The sequence below is a fragment of the Narcine bancroftii genome, chromosome 1, assembly GCF_036971445.1.
Source record: "Narcine bancroftii isolate sNarBan1 chromosome 1, sNarBan1.hap1, whole genome shotgun sequence".
Classification (NCBI taxonomy): Eukaryota; Metazoa; Chordata; class Chondrichthyes; order Torpediniformes; family Narcinidae; genus Narcine; species Narcine bancroftii.
Genome location: NC_091469.1, coordinates 205,987,600 through 206,011,046, shown reverse-complemented (window position 1 = coordinate 206,011,046; position 23,447 = coordinate 205,987,600). Strand labels below are relative to the sequence as shown.

Here is a 23,447-nt window from a genome sequence, read left to right as displayed (position 1 = left end):
AGGAGGGAGGCACTGAGGTAAAATGTCGGCCACACTTTGTAGAAAGACAAAGGAAGTGCAAGGGGACTGGATGGTCGCCTTCTCTCTCCATGTTTCAGCCCGAGGAATGACGGCAGAAAGCCCGATCCTTGGGCTGTCTGGAGTATTGTCTGCATCAACGCAGGGAGGGAGAGAGAGGGTGTGACGGAGGACGCAGGGAGGCATCCCAATAGGGATGGGCAGCACTTACCGTCGAGTCCAGACCAAGCATGGAGTTGGCCCAGAGGGGGATGGAATGGGAAAGGATAGGGATGGGAGGTGTCAGAGGGGTCAGAAAGTCTGGAAAGAGAGGGGCCTCTCTTAGCCACACAGGCTGTCATTAGGTTTGAGCTCAGAAGTAAAATTCAGAAGATTGATTATTGTTTTTGCAAATTAATTAATTACAAGGATTTCTTTTAAAAAATCCTGAAGGATTGAAAAGCAAAGGTAGGTTTCAGAGAATATTGGAACAGGCAAAAGGTGGCTGATGAGTGATCTCTGCCTGCGCGGAGCTCCGTGCACCCAGTCAGTGTGTGGACTCTAGGCCAGAGTCCACCAGGTAAGTCAACTCATGCCAATGATCCCTTTGCCCTTCACTGCAAAATGTCCCTTCCATCGGAAGGACCACATGATGACCTGTCTCATTTGCTGCCCTTGGCCGAGTAAAGAGTTACAATGGAAAAGGTCACTTAGCAACCAAGCAATGTCAGCATGTGACCACTGTCAGTTAGGAGCCTGATAGCTGCAGGGAAAAAAAACTGTCTTTCAGCCTGTTAGTGAACACGTTCACACTCCTGAGCTTTCTCCCCAGTGTGTCTGGGTGCGATGGGTCCTTCAGTGTGTTGGCTGCCTCTCCGAGGTATTGATAGAGGGAGGAGAGTTTGTGTTCACCTCCGTGACCAGAGCAGTTCATACACACGCTATGGAACATCTCCAAGTATGTTTACAAGTGCACTTGGTGATGTTGTGGTTCCAGGAACATGCTGAACTTCCAAAATCTTCAACAAATGTAAAGACATCAATGTATTTCTTGCCAGATGTGGCCAGGTCATTGGAGATGAGGTAACATTTTAAAAATTGTCCTGAAATGTTTCACAAAGCAATTCTCCATTTCAGACACCAGGTTTCCAAGTCTTTTCTCTAACCGGACAGGTCCAGCAGTGAAATCTAGTGTGTTGCAGCCAATGGTTCCAGGACGCACCAAGAGGTAGAAGGTTTGAGCTGCATCTGCTTTGGACTGGTCCACGCAGGGGCAGTCTGTGCTGTCTCACACAGTTTGGATCTGTATCAGGCAAAGTGGTCTGGGACTTTACTCAATCTACATCTAATTCGTCTGCCTCTCAATAGAATCATGACTAATTTGACTGTGATCTTGATTCAATTTCTGGCCTCCTCTCATTAACCTTTAATCACCTCACTTATCAAGTGTCAGTTCAACTCTACCTCAAAAATATCGGAAGCCTCTGCTCATACTGCCGTTTGAGAAGGAGAGTTCCAAAGGTGCAGGAAATCCATTACCTCCCCTCTGTCTGAAACAGTGATCCCTGAATTTTAAGCAGAAACCTCTCACTCCAGGTCCTCCCACAAGGAGAAAAACCAGTCCCAGGAAACCAGCACATGGAGTATATGCGCTTATTGGTAGTCCCACAAAAATGGGCACGGTGTCTAAAGGGTTAATGTTCCTTCAAGTCAAAAATCTATTTATCTGTGACTTAAATACATTCAGTGGGGTATGCACTTTGGTCGAGAATTCCAGTTCCATCTCATCTCTGACCAAATCTATTTCACAAGTCTTGAGGCTGAGTCCCCTCTGACCAGTCTCATCCACCTATGGTAACACCTGTGCTACTCCCTTATCTAGCCTGCATCAGTTTATGTATTTCTATAAGAATCCCCGCCACCTACCCAGCCCATTCTTCTAAACTCCAATGAGTACAATCTCTCCTCAGAGTTGACTGCTCTCGTGACCAGAATTAATCTGCTGAAACTCCTCCTCGAAACACCAGTCTCAAGTGAGGCCACCAGAATTACATGCAGTGTTTCAGGTGCTGCTTCACCAGCCCCCTGTACAGTGCAGCAGAATCTTCCAGTTGGGGAGTGAGTTCCAGATACATTTCCGAGTTTGGATGGCGTACTTCGTTCACCTCCTTCCCTGACCCTTCCTGGTGGTAGGGTCTGGGAGGTGCTGTCAGTGTCGTCTGGGTAAACTGCTTTGCGTGAGTTGTAGTCAAGTGGATGGGAAGGTGCCTTCTTTGTGTTGGATTAGGTCAGTCGTGAGGTACAAGGCAGAAGCTTTCTCAAAATAATAGGCTCCCTTATGTTCATTGTCACCAGATGACAGATGACTTAAGAGAATTACATCTTTCAAATGTGTTATTTTGGGATCAAGGTGATTAAAGTTTGAATAAAATGTTTCACATTGACTGCAGCAAAGCATCTGCATTGTGGATTCAATTCATCTGAAATCAACCATTCACCTTTTTCTTTCAGTAACTGAACCGTCAATGAACGTTCAGTTGAAATAACATCAAATATAACAGCAGTGATGAGTTGTGAAGTGGAACAAAACATCAATACTTTACTGGGGAACGTTGAGAGGGAGCTCTGCTTTTCTCTGGTAACACTGAATTACAGTTAAATACACAGCTTTTAAACATGCAGTTTCCCTGAAATTCTTCCCCTACATTTTCTCTGTCCACACCTCCTGCAGCCTCGGGAAGGCTGGCATTGTATTAAAGGGCCCATCCCACATTGGTTACACTCTCTTCGCCCCCCCCCGCCCCACCCCTCCTGTCGGACAGGAAAAAGATGCAGACTCCAGATTCAAGGGTAGTTTCTTTCCTGCTGTTATCAGTCTCTTCACCTTGATGCTCTTGAACGAGTTGAACTATAACCTGTACTTTGCAACAGGACACCCTGCCCCCTGTGACTGTAACACCACCGCCTGCTCTCTGTGACTTACTATAACACTACACTCTGCCCCCATGACTGGAACACCCCGTATGCTGCACTCTGTAGGTGTTTTCATACTGCAGGCGAGCATTGACCCCACTTTGAAATTGCCGAGAATTCAAGACTTCAAGATTCATGCCTTTCACACTGAGGTCCAAATTCCTGGGAATTTAGGGGGGAATCTGCCCACAAATGATGACAGGTGTAAGAGTAAGTTTACCCCACATCAGTTGGGAGGTCAGTTGACCACACGCCCGCACCCACCCCACCCCACGTTTTGTGGCCAATTTGGCACATTATGACAGCGGCACAATGCAGAATGAATGACCGACTTTGTTTCCCATAATCCCTCAGGCAGTTGCAACTGTTCTGAAAAATACAGTCGATCCAGCTGCGGAAGGAATTATGGTTAACGAGGATGGCCATTCATTCGGCATTGTGCCGCTGTCACGACTTGCCAAAGTGGCCCGCTGTTGTCAAGAGGTGTGAATCTTTTAATTTGCCTGTGACTTAGCACGCAAGCACTGACGTCACGAGGCTTCACCTGCTTGGCCATTTGCTTTTTCAAATGGCACAGCCGCAGATCAGTTTAAAATTCCCAGGCCAATCTTTTCATACCATATGTTCATGGGCGGGTTCCAGGGAAATTTTATCAGGAATCTCTTTTTTACAACATGGTGTGAAAAGGCCTATTTTAACACACCACCCTACTGTCTCACCCCACCCTACTGTGGTGAATGTCTGCCAAGCTGCCTGTCTCCCCTCTGGCGAGCCTTGCTGTACTAACATTGGCTGTGCATTATCTCTACTGTTAAGGACACTCCCCTTGGGTATAACTGTGTATGCACCTATTGGCTTTCATTATTGTACCATGAGTTTCTGCTAATAAAAGCCATGATTATTGTTTGACCACCTTGTCTTTGACTACTTCATCAACTGGCACTTCAATTTTATTAGCAGGAATAGATGCAGTACTCAAGCCAGAGCGGCTGATAATCGACCAGTCTGCCCTGAGGGCCAGAGGAATTTTCAACCACTGGATTGCTTGTTTCGATTATTACATGGCTCGAAACAACGTGGTCGATGAGGCAATACAGTGGGACCACCTGGACTCTCTGCTGGGTGAGGTCCCTTTCACTGTAACGCAAGGAGCTACCATTCTGGCTATAACCCGGGTACGTCTGACTGCTTACTATGTAACGCCACGGAATGTGGTGCTTGCTCGACACCAGTTGCTGACTAGACACCAGAAACCCGGGGAAAGTGATGCTGTCGATGCAGTGGCCCTCGACTCGCTGGCAAACAAATGTGATGTCAGGGCAGTCAATGTGCAACAACACGGCAATCCCTTGAAGCTGGATGCTTTTGTCAACGGGATTGACTCCATTTACATCCAACAGAGGCTACTGGAGACGGAGCCCTTAACCTACGACCAGGCAGTCACTCTAGCCAAAACACTGAGAAGTGCCATGCAGTCCAGTGAAATGCTAGAAACCGAAAAGGAAACATCCAGGAGTGCTGGAACCCCGAAGGAAAGAAAAGGGCAAACTCCAGAAAAATGCTACTTCTGTGATAAGAGCTGCCACCCCAGACAGAAGTGCCTGGCTCGATTTGCTACCTGCAGCTATTGTGGGAAACTCGGCCACTTTGCTAAAGCGTGTAAGGCGAAAAGTACTCCCACTAATAATAATAATAAGAAAATGCATCCTGGAGCTGCAGGAATGGAAGACAACTGTGAAAAGGGGGAATCTTCAGACGAGCACGCTGAATCAACTTCGTGACGGCGAGGTGAGATCCCCTGTGATAGCTCAATTGACTGTAAAGCTTCAGGGATGTTATGGATGGGAACAGTCGACTATGAAGGGGGAGGTGAATGGTGAGACTCTTGATAGACTCAGGGAGTACTGACAGCTACATCCACAAGAAAGTTGCCAGAGCCTTAAATTTGCAGAGATATCCCACGAACCGAAAGATATCGATAGCTTGTAGTGAACTTACAAAAACTGTACGGGACAAGTGTAAAGTTACTTTAAATTTGCAGGGACATTGCCTTGTTGATGTGTGGTTCTTTATTATGCCGGAGCTCTGCGCCCCTGTGTTACTGGGGTTAGATATTCAATCTCAGATCAACAGTGTAGTGTTAAATTTTGGTGGGCCACTACCCACACTTACCATCCCCTGCGCTAGTTACTGCGGTCTGTCCGCATTAAAGATCAAAGCTCTTTCCCTTTTCAGTGATTTATCCCCTGAGTGTCAGCTGATTGCCACTAAGAGCCATTCTTACAGCAAAGAGGATCATGAGTTTATCAAAGTGGAGACCCAGAGACTGCTTAAAGAGGGAGTAATTGAACCTAGTAAGAGTCCGTGGCGGGCCCAAGTGGTAGTCGTGAAAAATCACACTAAGAGACGACTGGCTATTGACTACAGCCAGACAATCAACTGTTACACAAACCTGGATGCCTACCCCTGCCACGCATCAATGAAATGATTAATCAGATAGCGCAATACAAAGTGTACTCCACTATCGACCTCAAAGCAGCTCATCACCAAATCCCCATTAAGAAAAGGGAACGGCCTTATACAGCTTTTGAGGCTGATGGGGGGGGTTATACCAGTTTAAAAGGGTACCTTTTGGGGTCACTAATGGTGTGTCCGTGTTTCAGAGGGAAATGGATAAGATTGTTATGATGTATGAGTTACAGGGTACGTTTCCCTATCTAGATAATGTCACTATCTGTAGGAAAACACAGGCTGAGCACGACAACAACTTAAAGGAAATTTTAGCAACAGCTAAAGAACTCAACCTTTCATTTAACGAGGGCAAATGTGTGTTCAACGCGACAGAGCTACCCATTCTGGGCTACATTGTCCGCAAGAGCGCAATGCGCCCCAACCTGGAAAGAATGGCCCCCCTTAATAAGTTACCATCCCCAGACTCAGCAAAAGTCCTTAAAAGGTGTATGGGATTCTTTTCCTACTACTGCATATGGGTTCGGGACTACGCCAAGAAAGCACGCCCTCTGTTTGACACTAAATCTTTTCCTTTCTCTCCAATGGCCTTGAAGGCTTTCGAGAGAATTAAAGCTGATATTGCCAAAGCTGCGCTCTCGTCCATTGACGAGGATGTTCCATTCCAAGTGGAAACTGATGCTTCAGATTGTGCCTTGGCAGGAACCCTTAATCAAAAGGGCAGACCTGTGGCATTCTTCTACCGCACGTTACGCGGACCTGAACTTAAATATCCTGCCATTGAAAGAGAAGCCCAGGCTATTATTGAAGCTGTTCACTACTGGAGACACTTTCTAGCCGGAAGAAAATTTACTCTTGTCAGTACTAAACACAAAAGTGAAATCAAGAACGATAAGATAGCACGCTGGCGAATAGAACTCTCAACTTATAATTATGAAATCCAGTACAGACTGGGCAGTTTAAATGATCGTGACGCATTGTCACGATCTGCTGCTGGTGCTCAGCTGGAGGGGCTAAAAGAGATCCATAGCAGACTGTGCCACCTAGGAGCAACGAAATTCTTCCACTACATAAGGGCTAACAACCTTCCTTACTCTCTGGAAGAAGTCAGGAAACTGACTAAAAGGTGTCCTGTTTGCGCAGAATGCAAAGCTCTGGAGGCCACTCTCATCAAGGCAACCTGACCTTTTGAGAGGATTAGCTTAGATTTTAAAGGACCATTACCTTCCAACAACAAAAATGTATATTTCCTTACTGTAATTGACAAATATTCCAGGTTTCCCTTTGCAATACCCTGCCCTGATGACTCGTCAGTGTCTGTCATTAAGTCACTTGACAGAATTTTCAGCATTTTTGGTTTTCCCAATTACATTCATACTGATAGGGGCTTGACATTCATGAGCGTTGAACTGCGGTGAGACCTGCTACAAAAGGGGATTGCCACCAGTCGTACCATGAGCTACAACCCACAGGGCAATGGGCAGGTCAAAAGGGCTAATGCTACAGTCTGGAAGACTGTTAATCTTGCTTTAAAAACACATGGTTATTCTGTTACCCGGTGGCAGGAGATGCTGCCTGAGGCATTACATTCTATTTGGTCATTATTGTGTACTGCAAGAAATCAAACACCTCATGAACATATGTTTGCCTTTCCTAGGAAATCAGGAACTGTGATGGACTGGCCAGGCTGTTTATCTGAGCCTGGAACCGTGCTGCTGAAGAGCCACGCTCGGGCACATAAAACAGACCCCCTAGTCCACACATGTCAAACTCAGGCCCGCGGGCCAAATTTGGCCCGTGATATAATTATATTTGGCCCGCAAGAACATATCAAATATGTATTAGAGCTGTCCCGCTGGCCACCGCGCCAATATAGCCCATGCACAGCTAATACTACAAATCCCAGAATGCTTTGCCAATGCGTTGGCGTCAGCCCGCTAATCGCCCCACCTCCTCTCTTTCATTAGCACCTGCGACCTGTCACCTAACTCACATGTAATAAACCCCTTACGAAAAATGGCCAAACGAAAGACAGAAAACAGGACCTTTCAAGACAGGTGGGAGGCAGACTATATGTTCATCATTTTAAAAGACAAACCTGTTTGTCATTGAAGCAAGTTGTTATTTTTTTGACTTGTTGGCTTGTGAAAAAAAATACATTTAAAAGGAGCTTAAAGGCTATAGAGAAATATTATTTATTGAATATTTTATTTCTCATTTGTTAATGCTTCTTCTGGAAAGAATTTAACCAAAACTATTATTAAACATTTATTTTAATAAGAAAAAGTTTAACATTACATATGTTGAAAAAAGAGAAAACATGCAGATGTTGTTGAAAATTTTCAATAAATATTTAGTTTGGCCCACGACTTAGTCCAAATTTTTAATTTTGGCCCTCTGTGAATTTGAGTTTGACACCCCTGGCCTAGTCCAACCAGTTCAGCTACTGCATACCAACCCCAACTACGCTCATGTTAAGTTCCCAGACAGGAGTACTGACACAGTACCCCTATGAGATCTGGCCTCAACTGGTTCGCCCCTCACTCTGAGCCTGAGAGATTGGGCTCACCCCACCCCCCTGCCTATGACGCCTAGTAAGCTTTCAAATGGCCATGCTGAGGCTCCAATGCCTCACACTGGCAATTCTGGAGTGGGTCCTTCCCACACTACAGACCCAGGAACTGTACCAGTTCCCAAGGTTGCAAAGGAGCCACCTGTTTTGAGACGAAGCACCAGAATTCGTAAACAACCTGATAGGCTGACATATTCATAAAACATTTCATTATATTTCGATTGCTTGCTAGATACTGGTGTATTTTGGCTGTTAGAGTATTCTCAATGCCAAACATGGTATCCATGTATCGCTTTCTTCAGTCTTTCCTAGCACCTGTCCTTTTGATTTTAACCCTTCTTCTGCCGGGGGCAGACTGTGGTGAATGTCTGCAAGCTACCTGACTCCCCTTTGGCGAGCTTTGTTGTACTAACATTGGCTGTGCATTATCTCTACTGTTAAGGACTCTCCCTTTGGGTATAACTGTGTATGCACCTATTGTCTTTCATTATTGTACCATGAGTTTCCACTAATAAAAGCCATGATTATTGTTTGACCACATTGTCTTTGACTACTTCATCAACTGGCACTTCACCTACACACTGTCTCACTGTAACACCATACCCTACACTCTGCCTCACTGCAACACCCCACCCTACACACTGTCTCACTGTAACACCACACCCTACACAGTCTCACTGTAACACCCCACCCTACACATTTTGTCTCACTCTGACACCACACCTTGCACACTATGTCTCACTGTAACATCCCACCCTGCACTCTGTGACTCCCTGTAAAACCGCACCCGGCACCCTGTGTCTCACTATAACACCACACCCTGCACTCCATGTCTCAATGAAACACTACAACATGTGCTCTCCAACTGCCTGTAAAACCTCATCCTAGAGTTTTTGACTTACTGCAACAGTACACTCGGCATTCTGTGACTGTCATTGTGTAAAGTGTGTTAATAGTGTCTTGATTTGTAAAGTTGTCAAAGGTTACAGGAAAAACATAGGAAAATGAGGTTGAGAGGATAATAACATCAGCCATGATTTGAAAGCTAGAGCAGACCTAATTCTGCCTTGTGGTCTTATGAGACCTCTTCTTAAGACTAGGATAAGCAAGGGCGATGGTGAAGGGCTGGGAAACATGGTACGATGCCAGATAATCCTCTCAGCTCTTCCCAGCCATCTCCAACACCCCTTCTTAGCCTCATCTAGATAAAGGGTCCCAACCCAAAACATTGACTGACCATTTCTCTCCATGGACGTTGCCTGGCCCATCGAGTCCCTCCAGCTTCTCAATGTTTGCTCAGGGTTCCAGTGAGTACAGTCCTTATATTTGCCCCAAGGGTTTGGAGACAATGGGCAAGGCCCATAAATGGTTACCATTCCTCAGCTGTTCTGTTGCTCATTTTGAGAGGCTGATTTGTTGTCCTCACTTCCCAGCTTGTCCCTCTCTTTATTTAAAACTCCGAATCATTCTTAAAAGCTGGAATTTGTTCTCTGTCAGAAGTCTTCAAAATTATTTGGCTTCTCAGTTTGCCGAATGAAGTTGCTGTTGTTCTGGACAAATGAGCACCTGACCCAGTGGCCAAGATGGTAAAGGAAGGGCTGTGGACATGGAAATCACTGGAATTTTGTGCAGAGATGAGCAGAAATCCTGACTGATGGAGTTTTGAGAACTGGGGAAAGGATGTAACAAAATAATGCGCTTCATTTCATTCAACCATCACCTCCTTCTGAGTTTTGCTGCTGTGACTTATGGGATGTTATGTGAAGTGCACAGAGGTTCAAATATGAAACGACAGCCAGAGAGCAGTAGTGATCCAAAAAATGAAGTAGAATCCTGCCACAGCAGCTGGGGAGTTTACATCCAAGTAACTAAATCAATCTGGAGTGAAAAAAAACCAGCCTCAGTAACGGTGACCATGGAGTTCGTTCAGCAGGCCTTGAAATCTGCCACCTGACCTGTTCTGACCTCTTTTGGTTCCTCTCCACCAATAAGGTTGTCTCTTAATGGACTAGTTCGGGGGTAATCGGGGATCGACAATATGTACTGACTCCAGTCTATGAAGCAATACATTTAAGAAGCACGCCATTTACTGGAGCTGTCAGTTTATAAAACATGATAGAGAAAAACAAAATTTACTAAGTACCCCGGGTAAAAATGCAGAATGTTAGGTAGGTTCAGCTCACAATGTCCATTTTAAGTGTGATGGCTATCTCCTCTAATCCCCTTGTCTGCATTAGTGCTACATCCCTCTAGGCCATTCTTATCCAAACACCTGTCCATCCATCTATCTGTCCAACCCTCTATCTGTCCAATGTCTACCTGTCCAAACTGTTATCTGTCCAACTCCTTACCTTCTACTTATCCATCTACCTGTCCAACTGCTTGTCCAATCATCTACCTCTCCAATATCTACTTCTCCAACCATCTACCCTGTCCAACAATATACCCAGCTAACCATCTATCTCTTCAACTGTCTACCTGTCCAATCTTCCACCTATCCAACATCAACCTGCTCAATCATCCATCTATCTAACCATCTACCTATCCAACTGTCTATATGTCTAAACCTTGACCTGTCCATCCTTCTACCTGTACAACTATCTACCTGTTCAACCCTCTACCTGTCCAACTGTCTACCTGTCCAAAACTCTACTTCCAATCCTCTACTTGTCCAACCATCTACCTGCCCGTGTCTACCTGTCCAACCCTCTACCTGTCCAATCCTGTATGTGTTCAACTATCTACCTGTCCATCTCTCTATCTGTAATTGCAAGAAAACATTGAGCAGGTAAACATTTCTCAATCCCCTGACACTTTAACTGCCCCGGGAGAGTGAGGAATTCACTCCACTCAAATTAAGTCTTGCAGCCAACTCAACAAATACAAAATCACAGAAGAATGATAGAATCTACTGGTATACCCAGTTTTCCCCCAAAAAAGGAACCCAAAAGATCTAAGATAAGTTATTCCCGAGCTTCAGTTTGGAACCCAGGTCACAATCTCTTCTCACTGCACCCTTCAGGCAGGAGGTACAGAGGCTTGAAGTCCAGCACTTTAGCTTCAAGAACAGTTTTTTTATCCTACAGCTTCAGGCTGTTGGACCTCCCTGTATGATCCTAACCTTAGCCATAAATGGCACCTGGACAACCAAAAGATCTGTCTGCATAACTGAAACATCACTTATTTTTGCACTAACTGCAATTGTGGTGAATATTTATTAATCTTTCCTTTTACATTTATTGTCTTTTTTTTTTGTCTTGGCATATTGTGGTAATTAAATTTTTACTGTTGTCGCTGCAGCAAGTAGGAATGTCAGTGCATCTGTACGTTGTACTTGTATATATGACAATAAACCCATCATCACCATCACTATAAAGTTACTGAGAATTCTGTCAGCAGTCAGCAGACCCCCCCATTATCCTCAAAATTATACCTCTGGGTCAAGGATACAGCATGCAAGTTGTTGACCAGGACCCAACCAGAGTGTTGTGTGTCCCATTTAGAGTTTGTCAGGCCTCTCCATCGATGGAGTATTCCTCCATCATATTCATGACATATTTCATACTTGCAAAGAACCACTTTTGATCTGATGAAGGAACTCTCGATCCCTTTCAATTCTCCTGCAGACGTGTTCACTTGACAGGCAGCTCCTGGGTTCTGTATCGGAAAATCGCTCGTAAGCCAATTTCTTTGTAAGTCAGAAAATTCCGTTTCCCGCAACTCCCTGTATCGTATACATTTGGTGCAATTCTTTCATTTCATTGAATTATCACTCCATATATATCCCATATATACACATTAATAAATGCCAGGAAACACATTATCGTCATTATTTGAACAAAAAGTATTTGAGAGTTTTCATAAAGTTGGATTTCGATAAATTTGGTCACCCATTACCTGGGAGTTGTGTAGGCTTCATTGAACTGAGCTTGCTTCAGTAACACTGATCTATTTTTCCCACTTCAGATGTGCATCGCCCTCTTTTAATGAGTCCCATATTTGTTGCCAATAAATCATCAATGCCTGTCCTTGATGGAATGTGAGTCGCAACAGTTCAAGAACCGTTAACTAATATTTCCCAAGGCAAGGGGCATCAAATGGGCCAAGTGTTAAAGAGATGGTTCGTAGAGGGCTGAGTGGAAATATTACACCAACTGGTTCAAATGGACAAAACCATAATGCAACAAGACGCCTTTGGGCTCAGCAACAATGAGCAGCTGGAGAGAATCAGCAGGTCAGGCAGCCTCCATAGAGAGAGATGGTCAGTCAATGTTTTGGGCCAGCGCCTTTTAATCAGACTGACCATTTCTGCCTTACCTGTTGCGTCCCTCCATCCTCTCTTTCTTTGCTCAGAGGTTCCATCATCTGCGGCTCTTGGATTTCTCATTGACAGTGAACTGAAGTAAGTCGAGATTGTAGATTAGAAGTGATTTGGGGGACTGTTATTTCTGTTCTTCATCTGCAGCCGTATAATATTACAGCCAGACATATCTAGAATGTTCATTTACACTCGATATTATTATATTCTCATACTGGAGTAAGTGTTGCGAAAGATCATTATTCTTCACAATGTGCATTGGTTCGCCAACGTGAGATCCCATCTGCGCATGTGCAGCCATTACATCCATTGACTTGCGAGGAGCAGCATGCGTTTTTTGCCGTGGGAGCAAAAGAGCTCAATCAGTGGGGAATCGCAGTAGAGCGACCCCAAAACAGTGCCAAATTAGTGGGTCTGCAGGAGCATGGCCCTGAGGGAGATCGCGGGGGAGCGATCCACAAAATGGAATCAAACTCCTAAACGAGCCCTATGGAGAAGGAGAGGAACGGTGAAAATTCCGGGTTCCTCGGTCCTGATGACAGGCTGAGGGAGAGGCAGGGCAGCAAGAACCCAAGGAGGAAGGCCTCCAAGAAGAGCTCCTGTAGTACTTCGTTAGTGCCAAAAATCCAGCAGGCCTGCCAGGGTGCAATGTCCCAGCTGAGGAGCAGCGATGCCGATCTACCTTCGTTGGGGGTGGGATCAAGCGACAGAGATCTACCTTCGTTGAAGGTGGGGTCCAAGTCTGGCTGCACCGACCTGGCTTTCTGGAAGCCGGGGCCTCAAAAAGCAAGCGGTGAAACCGTTATGCTGCTGCATGAGACAATCGGGCCTCAGTACATCGAGTAGCAGCGAAGGGGAGTACCCCAAACAAGAGCAGGTAGGACCTGAGTCAAACTTAATACGTCATGTAACGAAACCACCCACTCGATGGGCAAGAATAACCACCAGAAAATGGCCAAAAAGCCCAAAGAAAGGTGTGGCCTCTGCATGATGGGCACCCACTCGATCGTGGCCCGAAAATAAGGCCTGAAAGAGAGGAGAGTCCTCGACCAGCGACAAAATTGTATGTCGTCAGGACAAATTGGAGGAACTGGTGATGGCCATGGTGAGCAGGTTTCCTACACCATCAGAGCAGGGGGAGGACATTAATGATTATACGTGGGAAGATGATGAAGGGCTGATAATGGAGGCTGAGTCACCCAAATCGCCATATACTGCTCAGGCCAGTCAGGATGAGAATATACCAGCTATTCCCACAGTTTGCAGTACTGAGGGGTATCGGCCAGCCACTAGAGAATGATATTGTGGGGGTCTATAATATATATGGTGTCCAATGCTTTTGAGGAGACAGTACTAGAACAATCCATCAAGAAGTACCCCTGCCCTGTTAACTGCCCTCTGTTGGAGGTGCCTAAGGTAAACCCCGTGATATGGGACAATATGAAGGTCCCCACAAGGGCAAAAGACATGAAATTGCAAAGACTACAGGGATCACTGCATTCGCACAAACGCTTGCACACGATTTATCGGAGACCCAACAAGATGCTCTGGGACTGTTATCCCATGCAAACTATGAACTGAATGCCGACCTCAATGTAAGATACACTCATTTGTGCAGACCATCTAACAAAATTTCTATTTGGTGATGATCTCAGCAAAGAGGTGAAAGATTTGAATGAGTAGCAGAAGGCAACGGCTGGCATGGTCAGAGGTCTGAGAGCACAAGCAAGAGAACCTGTTATGTTTCATCCCTATTGCAGATATGCAGAGAATTTAAGCGCATTATCCGAAGTAGTTTCCCATTCCAAGCAGCTACAGCCAGCAGGTCTTTTTTAGGGTAACACACTCCGTGGAGACAGTGGCAACAGAATTTTCCCGCTCAAAGTGCTTCACGGTAATGGGTCCAGAATGCACCAGCCTGCAGACAAGGCGGGTCGAGGAAGTGAATCTAACACAATTACAGTTGGGTGCACTTGGCACAAGGCTTTCACAGTTGGCAGTCGATTAATGCTATTCTATGATAGACGGTGTAATATTACCACTGATGCTTCTATTCAGCAGACAGTGAAGGGGTATAAAATCGAATTTGATCCACAGAAAACACCTCCGATAAGGAGGAACTGACGGAGGCTGTACATGCCAAGATCATGGCATTAAAAAAGGAAAAACGTTATTGAATGTTGTAGCTATGAAAAACATGAGTTTGTATCAAACATCTTCACGTGACCCAAAAGAAGTGATGGCATTAGAGTGATACTAGATCTATCGGATCTAAACGTATGTTACGTAAAGGCTATTACGTGGCCTCGATAGATTTGCAAGACGCATATTATTCAGTCGCAATCTGCCCAAAGTACAGGAAATTCTTGAAATTTTCCTGGAAGGGAGAGGCATGGCAGTATAAGGTTTTGCTGAATTGGCTGAGTTCGGCATCCAGAGCATTTACCAAGTTACTGAAGCTGATGTTTGCCAAGTTCAAACTGCACTGGGTAGGTCACGTCTCCAGAATGGAGGACCATCGCCTTCCCAAGATCGTGCTATATGGCGAGCTCTCCACTGGCCACCGAGACAGAGCTGCACCAAAGAAGAGGTACAAGGACTGCCTAAAGAAAGCTCTTGGTGCCTGCCACATTGACCATCGCCAGTGGGCTGATATCGCCTCAAACCGTGCATCTTGGCGCCTCACAGTTCGGCGGGCAGCAACCACCTTTGAAGAAGACCGCAGAGCCCACCTCACTGTCAAAAGGCAAAGGAGGAAATACCCAACACCCAACCCCAACAAACCAATTTTCCCTTTCAACCGCTGCAACCGTGTCTGCCTGTCCCGCATCGGACTTGTCAGCCACAAACGAGCCTGCAGCTGACGTAGACATTACCCCTCCGTAAATCTTTGTCCGCGAAGCCAAGCCAAAGAGAAGCTGATGTTTGCCAAGTTCAGGAAAGAGGGGCACATGGTAATGAGTTACCTAGATGATACTCTTATCATGGGCCAATCGTTCGAGGAAACAAAAAGGGCAGAAGCAGCCATCTTGAGATTATTAAACCTCGTGGGGTTTCTTATACATCCCGAGAAATCAGTGCTAGTTCCTACTAAGAGGCTAAAGTTCCTCGGCTTCATTATTGATACAGAAGACATAAAAGTTACCCTGCCAGAGGATAAAGCGTCAGAGATCAGGACTGCCTGCAGAGGGCTCATGACAGAGTCTCGTTCTTCCGTAAGAAAGGTGGCCAGGTTGATTGGGAAACTGGTGGCAGCTTTCCTGGCAGTACAACATGGCCTGCTAAAATATAGGTTCCTGGAAAGGGACAAAATATCAGCTCTTAAGGCAGCCAGCGGACATTTTGACTGGCCCATGAGTCTAACAAGTGAGGCCAGATCCAACCTGGTATAGTGGATTGACTATTTCTTGTGGGCTTACGCGAGGATCGAGCTCAGAAAGGTAGATGTGGAGATCAGGTCAGACGCCAGTGGCAAAGGTTGGGGAGCCATGAATCTAAAGGTCTCTACTGGTGGAAGATGAATGGACATAGAGCTCAGGAAGGCCTCTAAATCAGGCATTAATTATTTGGAAATACTGGTGGGGTTTCTAGCACTAAAGTCTTTCTGTGCGAGGGAAGATGACATTCATGTACTACTGAGGTTAGATAACACTTCAGCTGTGGCCTACCTCAATAATATGGGATGTCTCAAATCTTCTTCCTGTAACAATTTAGCCATTGAGACTTGGCACTGGTGCATTCAGAGGAGCATTTGAGTTACTCCCGCCTACCTGCCGGGTCAGATCAACATACAGGCGGACCTGATGTCCAGGAAATTCAATGATAGCACTGAGTGGACTCTGGGTAAGAAATATTTTAAACTGCTAGCACACCTTTGGCATGCCGGAAATAGATTTGTTTGCATCCAGGCTTGATGCCCAGGTTCCAAGGTTCGTATCCTGACTGCTGGATCTCCAAGCGGAGGCCATTGACGCCTTTATCCTAGACTGGTCAAAATTTAACTTTTATGTGTTTCCCCCGTTTGCCTTGGTGACGAAGTGCCTGAATAAGATACAGGAAGACGGTGCCTTGGGAAGGCCTAATTGGTCTTCCCATTGTTGGTTCCCCATTCTCCTTAGGCTTATGGTGGGGACTCCATTGATATTCACGAAAAGCAGAGGTCTGCTTATCCAACCGGTGTCAAAGATATCTCACCCATTGTCTCACTTAAATCTGTAAGGTTGCAGGATCGGAGAGTGAGGATCGACATAAAAGCTCTGCAGCCTAGAACTCTGGACATCCTGCAGGCATCTTGGAGAAAGTCTACTCAGAAACAGTATGCCTCCTATGTGGGGAAATGGAAAAAGTACTGTGCCCAAATTGGACTGAATGAACAGTCAGCCTCTATCGGAGGCGCACTGAGTTTTCTAACCGTTATGTTCTATGTGGAGGGGGCTACAGCATGAGATGTTCTACAGCATGGTGAATACAGCCGCGAGTGCTCTGGTGCTTTCTTGACGGTCCAGGACTCTGATCACGAGATGATGAACCACTCCCTGATCAAAAGATATATGAAACGAATGTTCCACTTGCATCCTCCGATACCCCGATATAAGGATATTTGGGATGTAAAGATTGTTTTGGACTGTTTAAGGCTACTGTCACCAACTTCCAGTTTGGACTTACATAGCTTGTCCCATAAGCTGATAATGCTGGTGGCCTTGACATGGGCCCAGAGGGTACAAACTTTGTCTCACATTCCTTTGGGAGGAGGACTGTGTAAGTTACAGATATTTTGAAACATAGCAGACAAGGGAGAATTGGGGCAGAATTTTCATTGATGAAAGATTATGTTTGTTGGATTGTTTAAAAAAGATACATTGTATGCACAAAACATGTTAAACTAAATGAGAAATACCTCTTTATATGCTATAAGAAACCGCATCAGCGGACTACCCCCCAGACGTTGGCCAAATGGCTACGGGAGGTCATGAGAGTGGCTGGAGTGGATATTTCTCAGTTTGGGTCCCATTCATTGACCTTGACAGCTGATAGGGCTGAGGGCCCTACATAGGATATTCTTCATCAGGTGGGTGGAGCAATGAGAGGAACCTTTAATAGGTTCTACAATAAACCTTTAAACTCAAAGGGGCTGAGTTTCACGGCTTCCATCCTACACATGGCGGATTGAGCAAGACCACGGGAAGGGGACCCATTGAACTGATTAAGGTCTGTTGGACCACCCGAGGGGATAAGCCATGGAGCTACAAACTCTCATGTTGGCGAACCAGCATACATTGCGAAGAATAATGGAACATTAAACGAGCCCTTACCTGTGCGAAATTTGATGATTATTATTCGACCAATGGGAGTTGGTGAGTCAATGTGCCCATCTCTCCCTCCTCTCTTTTTTGCTTGTTCATGGATAAAGATATTTTGTTTGCAATAAATATGTTCAGTCACAGGTTTGTGTTATGGTTGGTTTGTTTAGTTTAGCTCATTTAAGTTCTGTGGCTTCTCCCCGCTGGACTGTAAAGGAATGGCTGTGCTAAAGGGATCTCACGTTGATTCACCAACTTCCATTGCTCAAATAATAATCATCAAACTTCACACAGGTAAGTGCTCAATTAATGTTCCATTAACTTTAAGCTGGTCACTGGGTTGAACCACCTCCCTTGAAGCTGGCCCACCCACAGAACTGATTCAATCAGCAGGGGAGTTGCCGCTCCACAGGCCATAGCCCATTCTGCAGGTGCAGTGTGATAAAGAGCGAACTAAGACCAGGAATCCTCTCCTCTCTTCTCCAGCTACTCACAAGAGACAGGATGGTGCCTCTGTCCATCATCACCTCCCCTGCTTTATACTCCTTGTAGTTTCAGTGCCAGCGAAGAGAACTCCGGAAATAACAGAGGATCCTCCTCTTCTCGTTCCCTACTCATTCCCCCGCCCTTTGCAGTGTACTTGGTCCTGCAGTATTTGATGGGATGGAGTTTTCCATTCCATACCTCGGAGCCATATAATGGGCTCTTGGCTTCTTTGATGCAGAGGAGGGATATATTGACCTGCGTTGCCATGCTCTCTTTCCATACTCATCTCAAAACCTCCCGCAATCAGCCTCTGTGGTCCAACTGCTCATGCTTTGGATCTCATCAGAACTTCATCTCTTGCATGAGTTTCCAATTCTCCGGGAATGTCAACATTGTCAAAAGCTCTTCAAATGCTGCAAATGGGCCATTTTGAGAAAGTGAAAGATGCTATTGAAATGCAAGTTTTTCCTTAGTTGCTACACTGGCAGTTCCCTCACTACAAGTCCCAGCGAGAATTAGTGCAACAATCAAGGTCTGGGAGTTCCCTAACACTGATTTGGATGCTGCAAAAATGGGATCTGCTCACAATGGACTCTCTCAGGGCTCGCTCACCTTGTGGGGAGTGAGTGCGTTTGTCACTAGTTTTCATTTCTTTGCCTGGGCAGGTTGCTCTGGCAACACAGAGCTACAAACCTTCCTTTTTGAACTAAATGGCTTTTATGTTGGAGTTTGCAACGCCCACCCCAGGAATCCATGTCAGCAGCAGGAAAAATATTTTTCATGTTGTTCAGATTGGTCCTTACAAGAGTGTTCCACTAACACAGAAGGAATTATATTAAAAGGACAATTGCAATTAATATTCATGAAAAATTCTAAGCAAAGGATAAAACGTAACGGCAAAGTTTTCAATTAAGTCAAAACCACAGATATTCCTCAGAAAAAGTTTATCATCTCTCCGGTTTGATTAGCTCTACATGGCTTTGTATCACTGCAGCAGAGTTCTCCGCTGCTGGGGTCATCCACCATCCTCAGACATCCCCACTCCCCATCATCTCCACAGTCTGATTAACCAAGCTCTCAGTTGATGGTTGGCCACTGGGGCAGGGTTTCCCGATTTGGCTGCTTTGGAGCCAAACAGCAGAAATCTGGTGTTTTCTTGAATCAGTTGGCAGCAGATTGGTATTTTTAGGCTCTTATTGGTTCTGTTGGTGCATTTTACAACTTAATTTTTTTAAATCTGGTACCAAATCTGGAAACCTTGCACTGGGGCAGTTCAGCCTGCAGTGTGAGTTCCTCATCAATGTACCTATCTCCTTGGGGAAGGGGGATATGGTCAGTGATGGCCACAAATGTTAGCCCCTCAGAAAAAGAAGCAGCCCAATCCTGCAAGTCCTGAGTACCATTCTGGCGTGGACTTACAAGTGACACCTAACCTTCTCAGCACTGAAATGTCAGGCTTGTCCATTTTCACTGACAATCCAAACACCTTGCTTCCTCATAAGCTGGGACTGCCATTGTCATTTCCCCATTGACCCCTCCCCCATTGAAATCTCTCTCACCATCCTGCAGTGAGGGGGTTACCACTGACTAGAAGCTCAAGCTGATCAGTCACAAGAGCTGGGCACAGTGAGTGACCTGATTTCTGATACGCCAAACCGTTCCACCATCTACAAGGGACATCAGGACTGTAATAGAACACTGACACTTGCTTTAGTAACTGCAGGACTATAATGGAACACTGAAGAGGCTCATCTCAATCCAAAATCCCTTGGCAATGTTTTTAAGAAAATTGCAGAGCTATCCCTGGTGTCTGGTCAATGTTTGTTCCTTAATCAATCAAGACTCCAGACATAACACAAAAATCTGATCTTCAGCTCATTGCTGTGGGTGGGAATTTGCTATGTTACCTATATCAGAACCTCAAAAGCATTTAATTGGCTTTCAAGAACCCTGAAACATCCTGCAAGGGATCTGAATGACATTAATGTAATGCAAGACTACCTCGTTATATCTGGAACCTCCATTGCCACACAAATGTTCTCCACACACTGATGAAATACCTTCCCCACGATCAGCTGCAAGAGGAGGAGACTAAAAATACCAGAAGATTAAAACCAGTTAGTTGTCTTGGATTGGCGACTGCTTCAGGCCATGACTGCTCTGTCCCATTGGTTTTCTGAAGCATTGCATTTTATAAAAGCAGCCAGGATAGTTTTGCACAACCACTTTGTTGTTTGGTCTATCCTGTGGAATTAGTTTGGGTAAAATTAAATGGGCTATGCATGTCTGATAGTTCAAAGCCCAACAAGATAGTGTCACAGATTTCCTAACAGATCCATTTATTCTGCTGAAGGACAGGGTCTGTGAGGCTGTAGAGTCCTCAGAGGTTGTAGGGAGGGGCAAAGCTGGAGATCGCAGAGGGTTGCACAGTGACAGGAAGAGTCAAGACACGGAAGGGTTGAAAACAAAGGTTGGAGCCGGTGTGGCTCAGAAAGCATCAAAGTGTCAGGAATCTCAGGACCATGTGATAGACTTCAGCATATCATCAAACTTAGAGTGAGAAGAGCAGCCAAGAGCGCAATGCATGGGCCACATCTGGGGGTAACTACGGAACAGGTGCAGGTTTCAGCAGGAGAAAATCTTGTCACTGTTTCTGAGGTGGGATTAAATTTTGGGTGTAAGGGTCTAATGTCCAAATATCTTCTGGACAGGTTTAGTTGAGAACAAGGAGGATAAACAGAAAAGAATGATTGTCGACAACAGGGCACAAAAGTTCCCACCGAATGGAGAATTCCCTCTGAGTTTTAATGGAGGGGCAATCTTTCAGCTGGATTGTGAGTTGTTTGCCATCCTGTGAGTGAGCTCTGATGTTCTCCTAAATGCTTCCTTTCTTAAGATATTTCCCACACCAAACACAACACTGTTGGGACCCACTAACCTCATAGGTACGGGGGCTTTGGAGACACAGCAGCCTGAACCCATTGGCCCACTTCTCCACTTCTTCACTATCCGGTAGAACACTGACCGATGGTGTGGGTGGAATCATTTTACAGAGGGACATTTGGCTTATTGGGAACCTCCACTGATCATGGGGGGGGGGGGGGGGCAGGGGGCAACAAACCATCTGCTGGAGCAACTCAGCGGGTCGAGCAGCATCAGTGGGAGAAACAGAATGGTTGATGTGTTGGATCTGAACCTTTCATCAAGACCCGAAACGTCGACAACTCTTTCTCCCATGGGTGCTGCTTGACCTGCTGAGCTCCTCGTGTGTTTACTGATCACTTGGGGCTGCTCCCATTTGCTGATGAAGCATTGCTTTTGTTCTTGCTTTCGCAGCTGCTGCCTGACCTGCTCCTTTATTTCCGATCCCCTAGAAGTATTTTGCTTCAGGACCACGATTCAGTGGTAATTTCTGAGTAGCCCTTGACATTACCATCCAACACTTGAGCCCACAGAGACCTGTGCCAATGGGGGCAGTGTGGATTGTGGAGGGTCATGTGACCTCCCTGTCTGGAAGCTAGTTAGAAATTGAATCATCTGCCCATCAGGGTTGGACTCCACCCACCCATTGGTGCACATGTGACCAATGGCGCCTTTAATCACCTAGTGATTATCTGGACTGGACCCTCCAGCTTACTGTACTATAAAGCCCATTATGTGGAGTACCTCTTTCTCTTTTTTTGCTCTTCAGTCCTGAGACGAAACCTGCTCCCCTCTAGGTTCAAACTGTGGTCAACACTGAAGGAGTCATTGATAAGATGTGCACTCCACAGGGATCGGGGCTGTTAGATAGCATTGGAGCCATCCCTGCGTTAGAGAAAGACCAGCAGGTAGCAGATTGCAATCCTTAGCTGTTATAAGTCTGTACACAGTTGGCCAGCCTGAAACCTAGTTGGAGGTTGTATCATCTGTCAATCAAGGCTGTACTCTGCCCACCCATTCATGCACACCTGACCATTGGCCCCACTAATCACCTAGTGATTACCTGGGCCAGACCCTCCAGCTTACTGTTCTATAAAGCTCACCACATGCAGTAGCTCTTGTCTCTTTTGCTCTTCGGTCATGAGATGAACACTGCTTCACTCCAGGTGCAAACTGCAGACACTGCTGGAGGAGTTGTCGTTAAGGTGTGCATTATACAGGGATGGGGCTGTTAGACAGCATTGCCCACATTAGACAAGGAACACTCATTGCTCTTTGAACCCACTGAACTTTTCTCTTCCCACACACCAAGGCATCAGCTCTCAGACCTGCCAAAGATCATTTAACACCTCACTTCCCTCAGACCTATGAACGCAGTCACTTTTTGTGGTCTTCACTCCCATTACACCTTGTGATGTAGAACTCTCTTTAACTGACAACATATCTTTTTGTAGTTTATCTGGAATTTCAATTTATTTGTCACAATTTTCCCTCCAAAGGGACACGGATAATATGCAGGCTCTTTATTTTTGTTTCTCTGTCAAGTAACCCAGATAATGGACGATAAGCCAATTCATACAAAGTTGACCCACAAACTCAAGGCTCAGGACCAGGGAAAAGCAGCAGTGCTCAAGATGATCTGATAAGCTATCTTATTTTTTTCTGTATTTAACAAAACAGTGAGGAAATCAGGTCCTGAAGCTAATTACTCATTTTGAAGCGTTTCAAAGCATTTTGTAGCTGAATCTGAGAGGAGTATGTGGCTTATGACCAAACTATTTCAAGAAGCCTTTTGATGCCTTTTACGCCACTACTTGCTCTGCTGTAGACATAACAAGGTAGGCGTCTCCCCCTTCAAGCTTAGGAGCCTGTATAAAGCTGGTGTCCCACATCACTTCCCAATGTAACAAAGTATCCTCACAGAGGAAGGCCAACCTGTGGGTCCTCTCACTGCACAATAGGTAACTATGTAAAACATGTGGCTTTTTGTGCTCACACCTTACCAGAAGAAATAACTGTGTCTTCACTGATGTTTATCTTGCCGTGCGGGCTCAGCCCTCCAGTAATGGCTCTGTTCCATTCCAGAACATCTGCCTTTAGAGAGGCCTCTGCATGTTGTGCGTGCACAATCTTGCAGCATGTGGACTGTACAGCGCCAACACAAAAGCAGCAGGAAAGGTGAGCCTGTGTGGACTCAATTAAAGGTTTAAATAGCTAGTGAGGTTCAAGTGAGAATCAGCGCTTGTACTCTGCCTCCGTTCTATGTGTCTTCAGCTCTGCGGGTGATTAATGGCTGGGCTAAAGGGTGGTGCAGTTTACCCGCAGTTAATGACTCATCAGATCATCTGTCTGGGTAACAATTCCCTGTCCCTGGAAAGCACTTAGTTACTTCCGGAGCAAAACATCTCTG

General features: G+C 45.6%; 1 protein-coding gene across 1 annotated transcript; it reads left to right on the top strand.

The window, feature by feature from the left end:
• Window positions 1-214: 214 nt before the first annotated feature.
• On the top strand, window positions 215-7,546 carry LOC138753661 (uncharacterized). Its single transcript, XM_069916944.1, has 6 exons — window positions 215-316; window positions 830-1,080; window positions 2,729-2,949; window positions 3,037-3,180; window positions 3,847-4,758; window positions 7,097-7,546. The coding sequence occupies exons 1-5, from the start codon at window positions 215-217 to the stop codon at window positions 4,749-4,751; spliced, it is 1,623 nt and encodes a 540-aa protein (XP_069773045.1). The 3' UTR covers window positions 4,752-4,758; window positions 7,097-7,546.
• The last annotated feature ends 15,901 nt before the right edge of the window (window positions 7,547-23,447 follow it).

Bases quoted from the DNA above. Each gene is read 5' to 3' on its own strand.
- LOC138753661 (XM_069916944.1), top strand. From the start codon at position 215: ATGGGCAGCACTTACCGTCGAGTCCAGACCAAGCATGGAGTTGGCCCA. The intron at 1,081-2,728 runs GTAACATTTTAA...CACCTCCTGCAG, and splicing joins GCCAGGTCATTGGAGATGAG to CCTCGGGAAGGCTGGCATTG. The intron at 2,950-3,036 runs GTAACACCACCG...TGCACTCTGTAG, and splicing joins ACACCCTGCCCCCTGTGACT to GTGTTTTCATACTGCAGGCG.